General features: G+C 65.0%; 1 protein-coding gene across 1 annotated transcript; it reads left to right on the forward strand.

Moving 5' to 3' along the window:
• Positions 1-9,349: 9,349 nt before the first annotated feature.
• BARX1 (BARX homeobox 1) lies at positions 9,350-14,253 on the forward strand. The gene is made up of 4 exons (XM_044756459.2): positions 9,350-9,629; positions 11,275-11,566; positions 11,647-11,731; positions 12,143-14,253. The coding sequence occupies exons 1-4, from the start codon at positions 9,404-9,406 to the stop codon at positions 12,305-12,307; spliced, it is 768 nt and encodes a 255-aa protein (XP_044612394.2). The 5' UTR covers positions 9,350-9,403; the 3' UTR covers positions 12,308-14,253.
• Positions 14,254-14,603: the final 350 nt, after the last annotated feature.

Consider the following 14,603-nt stretch of genomic DNA (forward strand, 5'->3'; position numbering starts at 1 on the left):
GACGGAGGCCCAGGAGAGGGCGCCCGCCGGCGGGGCGCAGCCCGGGGAGGCCCCGGCGCCTTCGGCCTCGGGGCGGCGCAGGAGGGGCCAGGGGTCAGGGCTCCACGGAGGGGGCTGCGCTGGACACCGGCGAGGGCTGCGGGGTCCCTGGCGCCGGGACAGAGGTGGCGTCCGAGGCCCTTGCAGCCCCGCGACCGCAGCAGTTGCTGGAGATGGCGGGACACGCCCCGCCCCGGCGACAGAGGCCTGGGGGACGCCCCGCAGGACCCGCTCTGCTGGCGCGTTGTCCGCCTGGCCGCGCGCAGAGAAGCCTCGGCCTGTCTCCCAGCCCGGAGGCTCGCCGGCCTCGGCGCGCGAACCGCGGACTTCCCGGAGGAGCCGCCACGGCCCCTCCCCGCGCCGCGGCCCCGGGCTCCCCGCGGGGCGCACAGCCCTCGAGGGCGGCCCACCGCGCCCACCCGTCGATCCCGCTCGCCAGTCCGCGGCAATCCCGCTGCCGCCCCGGAGGTCCGCTCGGTGGCCGGCCTGGCTGCGGACGCGACGCTGGGCACCTTGCGCAGAGCACCTGCCCCGCGGCCGTGGTCAGCTGGGGGCATGGGCGCGGACCTCTGCCAGAGGCTGGCCCGTGCGCCCCGCCCCGGAGGCTCCGAGCGACATGCGGCGACATGGAGAGAGCCGCGCAGCCACAGCCGGTCACCCTCGCGATGCTTCACTCGTTCACTTAAGTGGCACACACCCACTCAGGGGGCCAGGCTCCCTGCCAGGAGCGCCTGGGCCCTCACTTCCTTCTGCTAGGAGCTAGGCGTCCTGTCAGGGGACAAGAGAGCAAGTGGCAGAGGGAAGCGGGGCTGCAGGTCTCAGCTGGGAGCAGCCCCACTGGGACGTGGCTCAGAAAGTCCCTGAAGGAGGGGCCATCAGCGGGTCTCGAAGGCCCAGCCGGGTCTGCTGGGGGGTCTCAGAGGACTCTCTGTGTGAACCCTCCCTGGACTCCAGACGTCAGTGCTGCCCCACCACACCCTGGCCTAGCACACTCGAGGGCCAGCGACCGAGGGCTCTGCATAGGCTGGTGGGCCTCAGCAGGTCACCCTCCTTTCTTAGCTGGGTGCTCACAACGTGGCAGCTGGGGGGTGGCCGGCTGCATGCAGTCTCATCAGGAGGCCCGGGCGAGGGCGGGCCCACCTTGAAGCTCGCTCAGGCTGCCCACAGAACCTATTTTCTTGCTCTCAGCTCCTGATGGTGCCCTGGGGTCCTGGCCCGGTGGCCCCTCCGCAGGCCCCCTCACAACGTGGCAGCCACTTTGAGGCCTGCAGCAGAACCCCAGTCCCACTGAAAGGGCTGGTCTAGTCAGGCCAGCTCTGGGATAAGCTCCCTTTTGGTCAATTCCACTCCAAAGAGCTAGGGACCTTAATTACACAAGCAGGATCCCTTTTGCCATATAAGGTAACAGGATCAGGCAGTGATGGCCTAGCACACCACAGGTCCACCCACGTTGGAGGGGAGGCCTTACACAGAGCATGTACACCAGGGGGCGATCTTAGAAGCCAGCCTGTCACACTGCCCTCACTCAAACTTCCAGAGACAGATTTTGCTCTATTCTGTAATAAACACATGAAACAGCAAGGCAGTAGACTTTCAGGAAGGTAGACTTTTAACATGAAGTGTGCAGATAGGATAGGTTTTCTGCCCGTTTCTACATGTAGCTTATTGTCTGGAAAGGGGTATACAGAACGTGATAGAACATAATGCTGACAGCCTCTTCAACCTCATTTGATTCTATGAGAATACAAGGAAACAAATAATTGGCAGGACTGCTGGACACAATTGTGTGGGTTGTGCACTGCACAACCAGGAAGTGCCATTCACAGCACAGTCGATGACACCCCCAGGAGTTACAAAGTCTGTTAATGGTAGTTCTGGTTATGTAGGTACAAAATAGGTCTCCAGACTTTTCCCAGAGTCTCCAATAGCTGTCCCTAGGCACCAGGAGGATCTATGATTGTAACTCCCTGGCTGAGGACAAGTTGTTGTTGGAACTATCGAATGCAAAACCTTTTGGGCGCTGCCAGCCCACTGATTGGAACAGTAACACCCTCCAGAAGCTGTGAGCGCACCTCGTCTGTCTCTGGAAGCTCCTCCTCCCTTGAGGCTGGGTTGGCAGGTCACCTGCTCTGGGAAGTCCATCCCCACCCCCACCCTTGCTATCAGTTGTGAGCATGTCTGTCTGTCTCTCCCCACAGCTAAGTCGCACTCCTTGAGGACAGATAAAATGCTTTTTTCTTTATCTCTTCAGCATCCAGCAAGTGTTTGGTACATAAAAGGGAGAGAAAGTTCTGGGCTGTTTTTCCTTTTCAAGAGGAAAGACCGTCCCAGCGAGCCTGGTTAGGACTCGATCTGACCAGCAGAGGGAGCAAGAGCCATTGGAGACGCAGGCGCTGTGTGTGTGGGGGTGAGTGAGTGAGTGTGTGTGTGTGTGTGCGTGCGTGCGCGGCCTCCGCGAGAGCTAGATTTCCTGGAAACACTTACAGCGAGGAACACGTTTATAAGAGTTATTTTTCTGTCATAGTCTTTCCCTTCCCATGTTCCTTGCAAGATTCGTCACATGGCAGCTGCAAAGGCCTGCAAAGGCTCAGGGCTTGGGAAAGCCAAGGCCGTGGCCCCCTTGTCCGCCCGCATTTCAACAGCTGGAGAGGATTTAGATGGAATTGAGGGAAGATGGGAAAGGATGGGCCCTGAGCAGCACTCGCACCCACGGCGGCCTTCGCGCAGGTCACAGCTCTCAGCAGCCAGGGTTCTCCACAGGAGTCAGCCCTCAGAGTCGGTTGGGACTGCCACTGAAGGGAGTGAGCGCCCCATCATCAGGGGTGTGCAAGGAGCTAGAAAGGCAGGTGAGCAATCCCTACTCCACAGACTAGTGTGGGATTAAATGAGATGACGAGTGTAAGGCATCTGCTCCAGTGTCCAGGTGTAATACCAGTATCAGGAAGATTTTAAACTCTTGAGAATTCAGACATGGGAATAGATGGGTTATGTTTCTAAGGCCCCAATACTGTAAACCTAACGGGTGCTTTTGTGGGGGAAAAAATTTAAAAAAAATTTTTTAGATAAGGAAGCACTTCTGACATGGACGTGAATATATTGGTGCGGAGAACTGAGCCTAGACTAGCTCTCGGCAGACCACCGCCCCGACTGTCTTTGTACAGCCCCTAGACCGAGGATGATTTTACATTTTCAAGTGGGTGAAACAAATAAAAACGAGGATATCACATGATGTGAAAATTACATGAAATTCAGGTTTTCGTGTGCATCCATGAAGTCTGAGGGGAACACAGCCACACTCGTCGCGGGTGTTATCCGCGGCTGCCTTCACCCTGAGCAGCAGAGCGGAGTCGCGGTAACAGACCTGTGTGACCCCCGCCGCCTCAAATGGCTACTTCTCCGGCCTTTTACAGGAGGAGTTTTGTGACCCCTAATCTAGGCTGTTGAAACTGGCAGGAGAAGGATGCATCCAGTCCAAGCCCTATTATTTCATTTGGGGAAACTGAGCCTTGGGCAGGGAATGGGCTTGCTCAAGGGCAGCAGTCAGGGGTCACAGGGCCCCCCAGGGCTCTGCAAGGCACTTGGGTATTTCCCATCACGGCCCCTGAGCCCGTCCCAGCATGGAGGGGCAGGTATGAGACTGTGCAGGAGCACAGTGGGATGGGGGGCAGGAAAGCCCAGTGCCAGGGGAAGGCGCACCAGGGTCTGGGCCATCCTCTGCTCAGACACCAGGAGGAGGCGGGCTGGCCTACAGCCTGGGGACCAGAGGCTGGTCTTGCTTGGCCTGGCATCCAAGAAGTGGGGCAGCTGTGGCCTCTCTCTGTCCCCTGTGGGTCCCCCTCTCCCCCAAGTCCTCAGGAGGAGAAGGGACGTGTGTCAGGGAGGGCAGGCGCAAGTACAAGTCCCGCTTGAACTTGGCTGTGCCAGCTGGTCTCCTACTTGCTGTTGGAAGACATCCTGGAGGAGGTGTTACTCCAACTCGCCCAGGTGGGGGTCAGGGCTGGGAGCAGACCCTGGCCCACGGCACAGGCCACAGAACCTCCAAGGGCTCTGCGCCTGGCACCTGGGGGGCCCGGGGAGCGCGAGCCCCCTCCCCCGTTATCGGGAGGTCCGATCTGTCCTCTGACTGAAGGAGGCCGGGAAGGGAGGGGGGCAGCGGGGAAGGGGAGAGGACAGCGCAGAGCAACAGAGGAAGGAGCAGCAGGGGAGGAGGCCGAGTGAGAGATGGAAGAAGAAAGAAAGAGAGCAAATGGAAGGAAGAGAGAAAGGAGAGCAAAGAAGGAAGGAAAAGAAAAAAGAAAGAGAACGCGCAGCCGTTTCCCGGCGCCTCGTGTCCGGCTGGAGGGACCGGCTCCCCCTGGGGCCTCTCCTTCCAGTCCTGCGGCTTTGGGGGACGGTGACGGGGCGACCCGACACCTGCCAGGATGGGGGGCCAGCACGCGCCCCGTCGTGAAGGCTGGAGCGGCCCTGCGCCGGAGTGGGGTCCAGGATGAGCACCCGGGCGGGGGTCACACTCACCTCCGAGCCTGGCGCGCTTGTCCCCAGCGCGCAGCGCCCTTAGCGCAGGGCACGCTCTCGAGGGCTCCGCGGGGGTCCCCAGGCCTCCCACACCCGGCCTCGCCCTCGGCGCACGCCGCGGACCCCACGGAGTTGAGCTCTGGCGGCTGCCAGGCCCGGCCCGCGTGTGGCCTCTGGCGCCGGGTTCGCAGGACTCGGACCCAAGGTCGCTGCTGAGCCGCCGCCGGCTGAGGGTGGGCGTGAAGTGGGGGCGGGGCCGCCCAGGGGCCTGGAGCGCCGGGGTCTGCGCCACGTCCCGCAGGGTTGCCCTGGTCCCCCGGCCACCAAGAACCGGGTCCCAGCTGGGTCGGGTCACGGTAGCTATTACCCGCCTACGGATCTGCCTTTTACAACTCACACTTCTAAAGAAAACTACACATTCAAAAAAATAGCTACAAAACAAAAATAAAGTCACCGATTCCAAAGGAACAAATCTGTGAATTACCCGAGGAGGGGGATCTGAAGGGGAGAGAGAACGGTGTGTCTTAAGACGCTGCCTCGAAAGGCGACGTGACCCCTGAGCTCACAGGGTCTGAAGCGTTTCAAAACGAGAAGTCCGCGCTTGGAAGTTTTCGTGAAGGAAGGCGGCACAGAGACCCGCTTCTCCAACGAGAAAAGTGCCTGCGCGGCCCCGGAGACGTGGCTGCGGGCGCGAAGACGGGGTAGTTTAACCCCAAGACTTTCTGTTTTGAAGCAGGACAGATGTCACCAATCTTGGATCCGGGCACCAGGAGCAAGAGAGGGCGCGGGCTCAGGCCGGACGGTGCGTTCCCAGCCGGGTCCAGGCGGCCTCCGCCCGGCGCCCCCACCACCAGCCGCCCCGGCCGGGGGCGATCGGAACCGAGGGCTTAAGAAAGCAGAGGGAGGATGCCCTCGGTTCAGGCGCTGTCGCCGCGGCGCGTCCTGGGGAGGAGCCGGGTTCGGAGCTGCAGGGGAGCGGCCGGCGAGGCCCGTCGGGGCTGGGTTTCCCGTTCTGTCGACCGCGGGGAGGGTGTGGGACGCCCCGCAGGCAGGACGGTCGCACTCGGAGGTGAGCTGATCGGCCCGGAATGAACCTCCCCTCCATTCCCGCTCTGGATTCCGTTTTGCAAAGTAGGATACAAACCCGCTGCAAGTGGGAGAAATAGGGACTCACGGAAACCGGCCGGGGCAGTGGGGGCTGGAGGGGAGCTGGGCCCAGGATCCTCCGGGCAACGCAGAAGCACCCAGACCCCGGCCGCCGGCCTTGCCCAGTCCTGCCCGTTCCAGACTCAGCTTCCCGATCTGTGCAGGGGTCGGGACCCATCGCCCAATAGGCTCCAGATCCCCCCTGTCGCGGAGGCGCCGGGGGCGAAGGACGGTTGGGCTGGAGGGGGATGGTCTGGACCTGCGCGCCGGAGCAGAGGGTTGAGGGGTTCGTTTAAGGAGGCAGGTGACCCCCTCCCCCGCGTCGCCCTTCCAGCCGGGCTGTGGGGTCCAAGTAGCGGAGCAGCAGTGGGGAGGGGGCCCCACCCGGCGTCCGGGCGGCGCCGGGACCCCCCCGCCACCCGAAGCCCCCCGACGCCCGGCCGCGGGAGAGAGCGGCTGGCCCCGGGCGTGAGGTCACCTTTTCCACTGCGCCCGCCGCGAGCGGAGCGTTTCCGGGATTTGCGCGGCGGCGGCGGCGGGAGGCTCCGCGGGTCCCAGGCGTCGCCCGGCGGCTGCGCCCCTGGGGTGGGGGCTGGGGGCCGGGCGCGGGGGCCCCTCCGCCCAGGCCCAGGGCGCTTCCCCTCTCTAGGCCTCCGTTCCCGGCGGGGAGGTGGGACCCGCTCTCTGGGGACTCTCTGCCGGCCAAGGACACCGCATTCCCCGGGCAGAGGAAGCCCCGCCGCTGTCTGTGTGCAGTTTTTTCGCCTAAAAGGGGTTTATCTGCGCGTCTGCTTTGGGATCGCGCCAGAGGGAGACCGTGCCTGCGGGGGCGAGATCACAGGCCTACCCACCTAGGGGAGGGCCTTGGGGGGGTGACAGGGCGGGGGTTGGGCTCTTTCAGCCCTTTGGGCCAGTCAAGGCCTCGGAATACTCCCTCCGAGCAGGGCATTCCCCAAAGAGCCCGGGGCCTCATTCCCGTGGCCGCCTGCGCTCAGGCCTCGGCCCAGGCCCCCAGGAAACAGCCCCCGCGGGTGTCCAGGGAGCTGGGGGGGGCACTCTGCCGCCTCAGCACCTGTGAAAGGGGATGGGGGGCTGAACAGCGTTAGTCTCCTGACTCACTCAAACCCAGAGGTGAGGCCTGGATCCTGAAATGAACTTCTACCCGCCCCCCTTCCCCCCTCCCCCCCCCCCCCCCAGAGCGCACTGAGGACAAAATGGGCTGGGTGAGGGCTGATCAGTGTGATCCCAAGTCTTCTGATCCGGCCCAGCTTCCATCTGGAGGACCCGAGACCCTCAGGGCAGCAGTTGCCCCAGACAGAGATGGTTCAAAGCCAGGTGGCTTGAGTCAGGGGCCCAAAGAGGAGGTGAAGGTCTGGGCCTACCCTCCAACCAGACAAGACCCAGGCGGTGTCCTTGGGAAGATGTGGGGGCGAGGAGGAGGAGGAGGCTGGTGGGTCCTACCAGGTTGGGGGGGAGGTGAGAGAAAATGCGCCCCATACCACATAGAGAGGGAGCAATAGAAAACCAACTCTGCTTTCTGTGGTCCCTGGGCCTGCGCCTTCCTCTTTCTGGGCCTCAGTTCCCCATCTGAGAAAGCAGGTGTCTGGCCTGGGTGACACCCAAGCACTCAAGAGGGAGGGGTTTCCCTCACCTGTGATGGGGAGGGGTCTTAGCTGGCTGCCCAGGGCTCCAGGAGACACTGGCTGTTCTCTGTTGGCCTAGTGGCTGCTGGGCCAACCCAGGGGGCACAGGACCACCCACAATCTCTCCCATCACTGGGAGGGAGGCCTTCCCTGTGTGGGGTACCATCACTTTTAGTGGGTCCCACACTGTCCCCTTCCGAAGAGCCTGTCACTCAAGGACCACCCATGCCTGGAGTACCTGGCGGCCACCTTTCAGGTCTGATGACTGCTGGGAGGTTTAGAGGGGAGCCCACCAAAGTCACTCTTAGGGCCTGGGTCCTGCCGGAGCCTCTGGTAAGACATTCTCTTCGTCCCTGTGGACCAAGAATCTGGGCCATCTCCCAGACCACACAGCGTCTGGGGCAGGTGCCAGGGCCTAGGGGGGCCTCAATGCCTCACCGCCAGCAGCTGGAGCTAGAGAAACTGTGTCGCCTTGAGGTGGGGCAGGGCCGTGGGTATGGTAGGCCCCATTTCCCAGAGGTGACCACTGAGGGCCCAGGGCAGGGCTCACACGGGAAGGAGAAGTGGTCCAGGACCCCAGCTACAGGACGCCCAAGGGGTGGGAGGCATTCTCCCCAGCCTCTTGGGGACACCCATTCACCTCCATGGACACCCCCACTCCTTGCCTGGATGAACTGTGGGCTTCTCTCCAACAGACCCTGTGGTGCTTGGGGGGCAAGACCCCCCCACTCAGTCCTCACAGCTTCCCGGGAGCCAAGTGCCAGCATCTCCTTGGGATAATTCAGAGATTGAGGCCCAGAAAGGGGCAGTGGCTTGCCGGGAGTGGCCGGGCCAGAGAGACAGTCAGTGGAGAGTTCAGCTTTGGGACCGTTCACCCTATGGCTTGGGCTTCTATTCCCGAAAGAAGGAAGAGAAAGAGCTGGAAACGGCTCAGTCCTTCCTCACTCACGTTGGAGCCTAAGGCTCAGAGAGGAACCATGTCACACCAGAGTTGGTCCCCAACACCCAAGGCACCCTGTCGCCCCTCACCCAGTACAGGTTTTCTCCCATGCTCTGCAGCATTTCCTCCTCCTGACATCCATCTCTTCCCCTAACTAGGAAGACAACCCACCCCACAGCCTCTGAGGTTGCCAAGGAGGATGTGTCCACGTATCACTTGGCAATAGAAGCAAATCTTGGCTGGAGAACGTTTTCCTCCCAGAGCAGCGAGGGGGAAATAAAGCCGTGCCTGGTAAACTGAAGCGCGAGTGAGTGCACAGGTGCGGCCACTGCTCCTCGAGCTGCACCCCTGCCCGCTGCGGCACCCCTGCACGTAGACAGCCCTGCGCCCTGGCCGAGAGGATGCGCATGGCCGCCTCTTTCCCAGCCGAGCTGCGCGGCCTCCGCCTCTCCTCCTCCCCGCTCTCCGGGGCTCCCTAACCCCGGCCCAGGCCCCTCACTTTCCTAGCTGTGCCCTCCGGCACTGCCCCTCGCGGCCCGCTGGCTCCTGCGCCTCTGGTCTCTCTGCGCACGTCTCGCGTCCCAGGCACCGTCACATCTCTGCCTCGCATCTGGTGTGGCCCTCTCAGTCTCGCTCTGGCCCCTCTCTCACCTTTCTCTGGATCCCTCTGCTCCCATCTCTGGGGGTCTCGTCTCCCGAGCTCTCCGGCTCGGCTCTCTCCTTCCTGGGCGTGCGCTCCGCTGGGTCTCCCTCGGTCTGGGTCGGCCGGCCCCTCTCGCGGCCCCCTCCCTCCCACCTCCCTCCCTTTGCAGTCCCTCCCTGGGGCTCGGCCTGGGGGTAGGGGGCGGTGGCGCGGGGCGGGGCGGCCGGGCGGGGCGGGGCGGGGCGGTGACGCGGGGCCGGCTGGGCAAGAGGCGCGGCGGCGCGGGGCGGGGGCGCAGTCCCGGGTCCGACCGGCCGAGCCCCGCGCGCCCCGCCCGCGCCCTGCGCCTCCGCCCGGCCGGCCGGCGGGGGAGGGGGCATGAGCCGGCGCCCGCGCGCCGCCGGGAGCTGCGGGCCGGCCTAGAGCCCCGCGCGGGCCCCGCGCCCGAGCCGCCGCCGCCGAGCCGCGGGCGCCGCGATGCAGCGGCCGGGGGAGCCGGGCGCCGCGCGCTTCGGGCCGCCCGAGGGCTGCGCCGACCACCGGCCGCACCGCTATCGCAGCTTCATGATCGAGGAGATCCTCACCGAGCCGCCGGGGCCCAAGGGCGCCGCGCCCGCCGCCGCCGCCGCCGCCGCCGCGGGCGAGCTGCTCAAGTTCGGCGTGCAGGCGCTGCTGGCGGCGCGGCCCTTCCACAGCCACCTGGGTACGTGCGGGGCCGGGCGCGGCCGGCTCGGCGGGAGGGAGCGAGCAGCGGCGCCTCGAGGACGCAGCTCCGGGCGGGCGCGCAGGCCCGGCCGCCCTCTCCGCGCGCTCCGGCCGGGAGCCGAGGGGCAGGCGCGGGCCGCGCGGAAACCAGGCCTCGTGCCCGCGGGCCGGGCGGCCGGGAGGGCGTTCCTCTGTCCTTCGCTGCGGCCCTGCAGCCTCCAGCCCGGAGGAGGCCAGGCCCGGGGCCCGAGCCCGCATTCGCGTCGCGGCGCGGGAGCAGACCCCTAACGTCAGACTGCGGGTCAAAGGACCTCGGGCCGCCGGCGCCTGGGCCTGCGCCGCAGAGGGCTGGCGGGAGCGGCCGCGGCTGCCCGAGGCGAAGAAGCCGGGCCCTGGGGCAGAGGCCCGTGTCTCCGAGTGCTGTGCTGGGGGCTGACGCTAGCTCAAGCCGGCCTGGAGTCCCCCGGAGACCGGGGTCTCAGGCGGGCACCCAACCGGCCTCTGCTGCACCGCCGACCCCATAGCCTTGCCTGGGGACAGGAGGCCTGGCCGTGAGCAGCTGCCCGGCTGGCCCTTCCGCTCCAGGTCGGCTGCGTCTCCGTGGAACTCGGGCTGCTGCTCTGGCCCTTTCTGCCCCCGCAGGTTCTCTTCCTTCCCCGGCGGGGCCTGTCTGCCGTGCTGGTGCCCTCTCCACCCTCCTTCCTCTGTCCCACCTCCCCCAGGGATCCCCTCTCCCCCGGCCCCCTCCTCACATTTACCCGCATCTTGCTGGCCCTTGCTGACTCCAGCAAGGCTAGCACGGCCCACAGTCGAATGCCTGTCCGGGAAGGGAGGCCTCCGATGCTCGAGGGGACCCCAGCCCCGCAAGCTGCCTTCCTCAGCGCCCCGCGACCCTCTGGCCGGTGCTGCACGCACCCCGGGGGCGGCAGGGCCAGTGGGTTCGTTTTAAGGCCGTCTCTGATGCAGCCTCTCCGCTGCCTTTTGCCTCCAGCTGCACTGTGGTTAATAATTCGTTTGAAGCGGGCAAAAAGAAAAATCGCTTTAGAACTAATGAAAATGGAAACATGTTCTTGGGGAAGAGCCTAAGCAGTGAAAATAGGAAGGGCAGTTTCCCAGTTCAGGGTGCTTTGGAATTTCGGGGAAGCCCCAGCCCCACTCCTGCTGCCGCCGGGCCGCCCGCCGCGGCGTGGCTGCTGTGCCGGCGCAGAAGAGGGATGTGCGCGCTCCAGGGATAGTCTTTCCTCCAGACGCAGCAAGGCCGATTTGCTTGGGGCAAACCCTCATCTTCCTAACTCGCTGCCATTTCTTCTTGGTTTCCCTTTTCTGTGAAAGACACGCTCTGTGCGCCTGGGAAGTGAGACTTTGTTCATTGAGAATCCAAAAATCCCGGAGGCGCTGGGGCCTGGGGAACGCTGGGCAGAGCCGGGGATGGGGGAGGTCCGGGGACACTGGTGTTGAAGAGGGTCACCTTAGGCGGGTGGCCCAAATCTAGCGCTTCGCGTCCAGGCAGGAAAGTTTTGTGCTGACTGCCACTGGCCAGGCGCGAGCGCCGGGGCGGCGCCGGCGGCGCCGGCTGGTGCCGGGGTCTCCTGGAGGAGGAGACCGGCCCGAGCTCACGGGCTCCCCGCTCTCTCTCCCTGCAGCCGTGCTGAAGGCCGAGCAGGCGGCGGTGTTTAAGTTCCCGCTGGCGCCGCTCGGTTGCTCCGGGCTGGGCTCGGCGCTGCTGGCTGCGGGGCCCGGACTGCCCGGTGCTGCGGGCGCGCCGCACCTGCCGCTGGAGCTGCAGCTGCGCGGGAAGCTGGAGGCGCCGGGCACTGGGGAGCCGGGCACCAAGGCCAAGAAGGGGCGTCGGAGCCGCACGGTGTTCACCGAGCTGCAGCTGATGGGCCTAGAGAAGCGCTTCGAGAAGCAGAAGTACCTCTCCACACCCGACAGGTAGCGCGCGGCCAGGCCGGGCCCAGCGGGTGGGGGAGGGGGCTGCTCGTCCTGCTGAAGGTGCACCCCGCTCTTTCCAGAATAGATCTCGCGGAGTCCCTGGGCCTGAGCCAGTTACAGGTGAAGACGTGGTACCAGAACCGGCGGATGAAGTGGAAGAAAATAGTGAGTGTGCCCCTGGCTTCTGAGCCCTGCTTGGTGCCCTTGTGCCCTTTAAGAGCTGCTCTCCGGTCCACACTGGAGACTTCTGCCCAACCCTCTGGATTCTGGCTTTTCTCCGTGCCTGGTGCCCACAGGGACCCTCTCTGCTCTCTCTGTCCCTCTGGGTGACCTAGGACAGACCTCATTCCTTTGTGCTGCGCTGCACCCTGAGGCCTGTGGCAGCCTTGAATCCCTCGGCCAGAGCCTCTGGTTGCTTTTCCCCAGCGGTGCTCAGACAAATGGCTGCCACTTCCCCGGGGCTAGGTGCGGCCTCCGGTGGCCTTGTCGGGCCCTCCAGGACCTGCCTGGGCACAGGGCGCCGCGTCCCGGGTCCCCGGTCCCAGCTCACAGTGGTGCCGGCTGTCCCCCGCGCAGGTGCTGCAGGGTGGCGGCCTGGAGTCTCCCACCAAGCCCAAGGGGCGGCCCAAGAAGAACTCCATCCCCACAAGCGAGCAGCTCACGGAGCAGGAGCGCGCCAAGGAGGCGGAGAAGTCGGCGGAGGCGCCAGGCGAGGCCAGCGACAGGAGCCGCGAGGACTGAGCGCGGCAAGGGGTGCGGCCCGGGACCCTCGCGCCGCCGGTGGCCCCCTCAGCCCGCGGGAAGCCGCGAGCCGGCCCTTCTGCACCCACGCCGTTTGCTTTCTAAACGTTTTATTATCTTGAATGCGGACAGTTAGGGGCCAAACAAGGAAGGACACAGACCTTGAAGCCAAACCCCGGCCCCGGTGCGCTCCGGGCCCTGGCCTGGAGACTGGCGTCTGGCGCTGCGGAGGGTCGCCTCCAGTCGGAGCTCCGCGGCGCCGGGCGCCCCACGCGCATTCACGCCCCGCTCCTCTCCCGCACCCCCACCCGCCTCGGCCGGTTCCGGACGCCGCCGGGCGCACTCCCGCTTCCGCGCGTCAGGGACCCCGCTGCTGGAGCAGGCCACCACGGCCGGCCGGAGATGGCGCCCGGACAGCCCGGCGCTCGGCCCTGCAGCTGGGTCCCCGACGTCGCTGGGGCCCCTACCCCTCTCTTGCGAAGACGGTGATCTTTTTTCCAATAAAATATTTTATGACACCGCGGGGCTTGATGAGGGGGTTTCTGAATCCAAGGGGGTGGGACGGCAGAGGAGGCGGCGAGGAAACAGGGACACTCGCAGTGGCTTCTAAACCCTCATTTCCCGGGGCTACATGGAAGCGAGCTGTGACCTGCTCCACTGGCTCAGGGAGCTCGGTTGCTGCGGATCCTAGGAATCGCTTCCACTCTGCGCATGAGGGCCAGGCTGAGCCCCCTGCCCTCCTTCCCAGGCCAAAAGCGTGAGAGCCCTAAGCCACCGCGGGGCTCTCTGGGGAAGTGGTTGGGGCTAGAGCTGCTCCAGTTGTTGGTTCAGTCTCCTGGGACATGAAGCACCGACTGTGAGGTCCTTCAGATGGTCGCAGCCAGCCATTCCTGAAGCCGACAGGGAACCGAGGACTGGACGTTCACACAGAGGCCCGCTGCCAGCAGCAGCCCAGTCCGCAGCGGCGCCTGCCTTCGGTTTTCGTTTTCCGCGGTGCACGCAGGGCAGAGGCGCAGGCCGCGGAGTCCCGGCTCTGGGCATGAAGAACCCTGACCCAGGCAGAGGACCCCGAGCTCCCGCAGGCGCCCTGTCCAGGGCCGCAGCTTGGTGGCACGTGCCCGCAGGCGCCCCTCTGCACGCTGAGGGCTTCAGTCGCCTTCTCTCTGGTCTAGGCTGGTCTCCGAGCTCGCGCGCGGGTTCCTGTCCTTGCGGCTTCCTAGGAAGACAGTGACGGAAGTATGGGGATGGAGACATGGCCACTTTGCTGGTTAAAGCGCAGGGAGTGACCCCAACTTGGCCCTGCAGAGTTCTAAGCGCGACCAGGATTCCACCAGGCCCTCCAGGAGCGAATACAAGGGAAAGAGGAACGTCGTGCTCGGACGCCGGCTCCGCGCTGCAGAAACTGAAAAGGGCTTTCAGGGCCTCCGCCTGCGATGGCTACAGCTTCCTTTTCAAATCGTGGCTTAATCGTCCCTTCCTGAAACCTGCGCTTGGATTTCCGGTCCCCGAGCATCTCGGGCCTCGGTTTAGGCCCGAGGAGGGAGAAAGACAGTGCTTTCCGAGGGCTGCAGGCGATTCTCTGCGCGCCTCTGCCCCGCAAGTTTGGGAAACCAGCTCCCGCTCGAGGCTCTTAACCTTGCAAACAGCTCCCAGACTGCTGGCCGGCCCGCGTCCCCTGAGGGGCCCGAGAAAACCTGCGCGACCCTGGCGCGTGGGAAGGAACGGATCATCAGTGTGTGACTGCGCCCCTAACCCCTTCTGGCCCTGAGAGTTACCCCGGGGTCGGCTCAAGGTAGCGGTCCTCCGGTGACCCTCCCGCGCGGCCCGGCGGGCCGAGTGAGGCGCAGGGCTGCGTGTAATCCTCCCTGCTTCAAAGGGGAGGGTGGCGCGGTCCCAGAAGCTGCCCCAGGTGGGCCTGGGCGACCGAGAGTCCAGCCACGGCCTTTGTTAGCCACGAGGAGTTGTAGAAGAAAGGAAAGTGTAAGAGGAGAGAGTGTAAGAGGAGAGAGGTCCGCTCTGGGTCCTCAGGTTTTCAGGATCTGACCTTAGGCAGATTGCCCTCGGTTCCGCGGCGTTTCCCCAAGACGCCCTCACTGCACTGGACGAAAGGGCCGCCAAGGACCAAGACTCTAAATGGGGGGGGGGGCGGGGGGAGGCGTCCGGCGAATCCGGCTGCAGAGCACAAAGCCCCCAATACTCCAGAGACTATGGCCCCCTCGGCCCCTCCAGGTACAGATGGGGAACCTGAGCGGGCACTGCTGTCGCGAGGTCACCAGCCGGTCAGGGGTGAGCTGGG

The sequence above is a fragment of the Equus asinus genome, chromosome 23 (genome assembly GCF_041296235.1).
Source record: "Equus asinus isolate D_3611 breed Donkey chromosome 23, EquAss-T2T_v2, whole genome shotgun sequence".
Lineage (NCBI taxonomy): Eukaryota > Metazoa > Chordata > Mammalia > Perissodactyla > Equidae > Equus > Equus asinus.

What these genes read in the sequence shown, in the direction of transcription:
- BARX1 (XM_044756459.2), top strand. Translation starts at nt 9,404, where the DNA reads ATGCAGCGGCCGGGGGAGCCGGGCGCCGCGCGCTTCGGGCCGCCCGAG. An exon ending in TACCTCTCCACACCCGACAG is followed by an intron (nt 11,567 to 11,646) that starts GTAGCGCGCGGC and finishes CGCTCTTTCCAG; the next exon opens with AATAGATCTCGCGGAGTCCC. An exon ending in GGATGAAGTGGAAGAAAATA is followed by an intron (nt 11,732 to 12,142) that starts GTGAGTGTGCCC and finishes TCCCCCGCGCAG; the next exon opens with GTGCTGCAGGGTGGCGGCCT.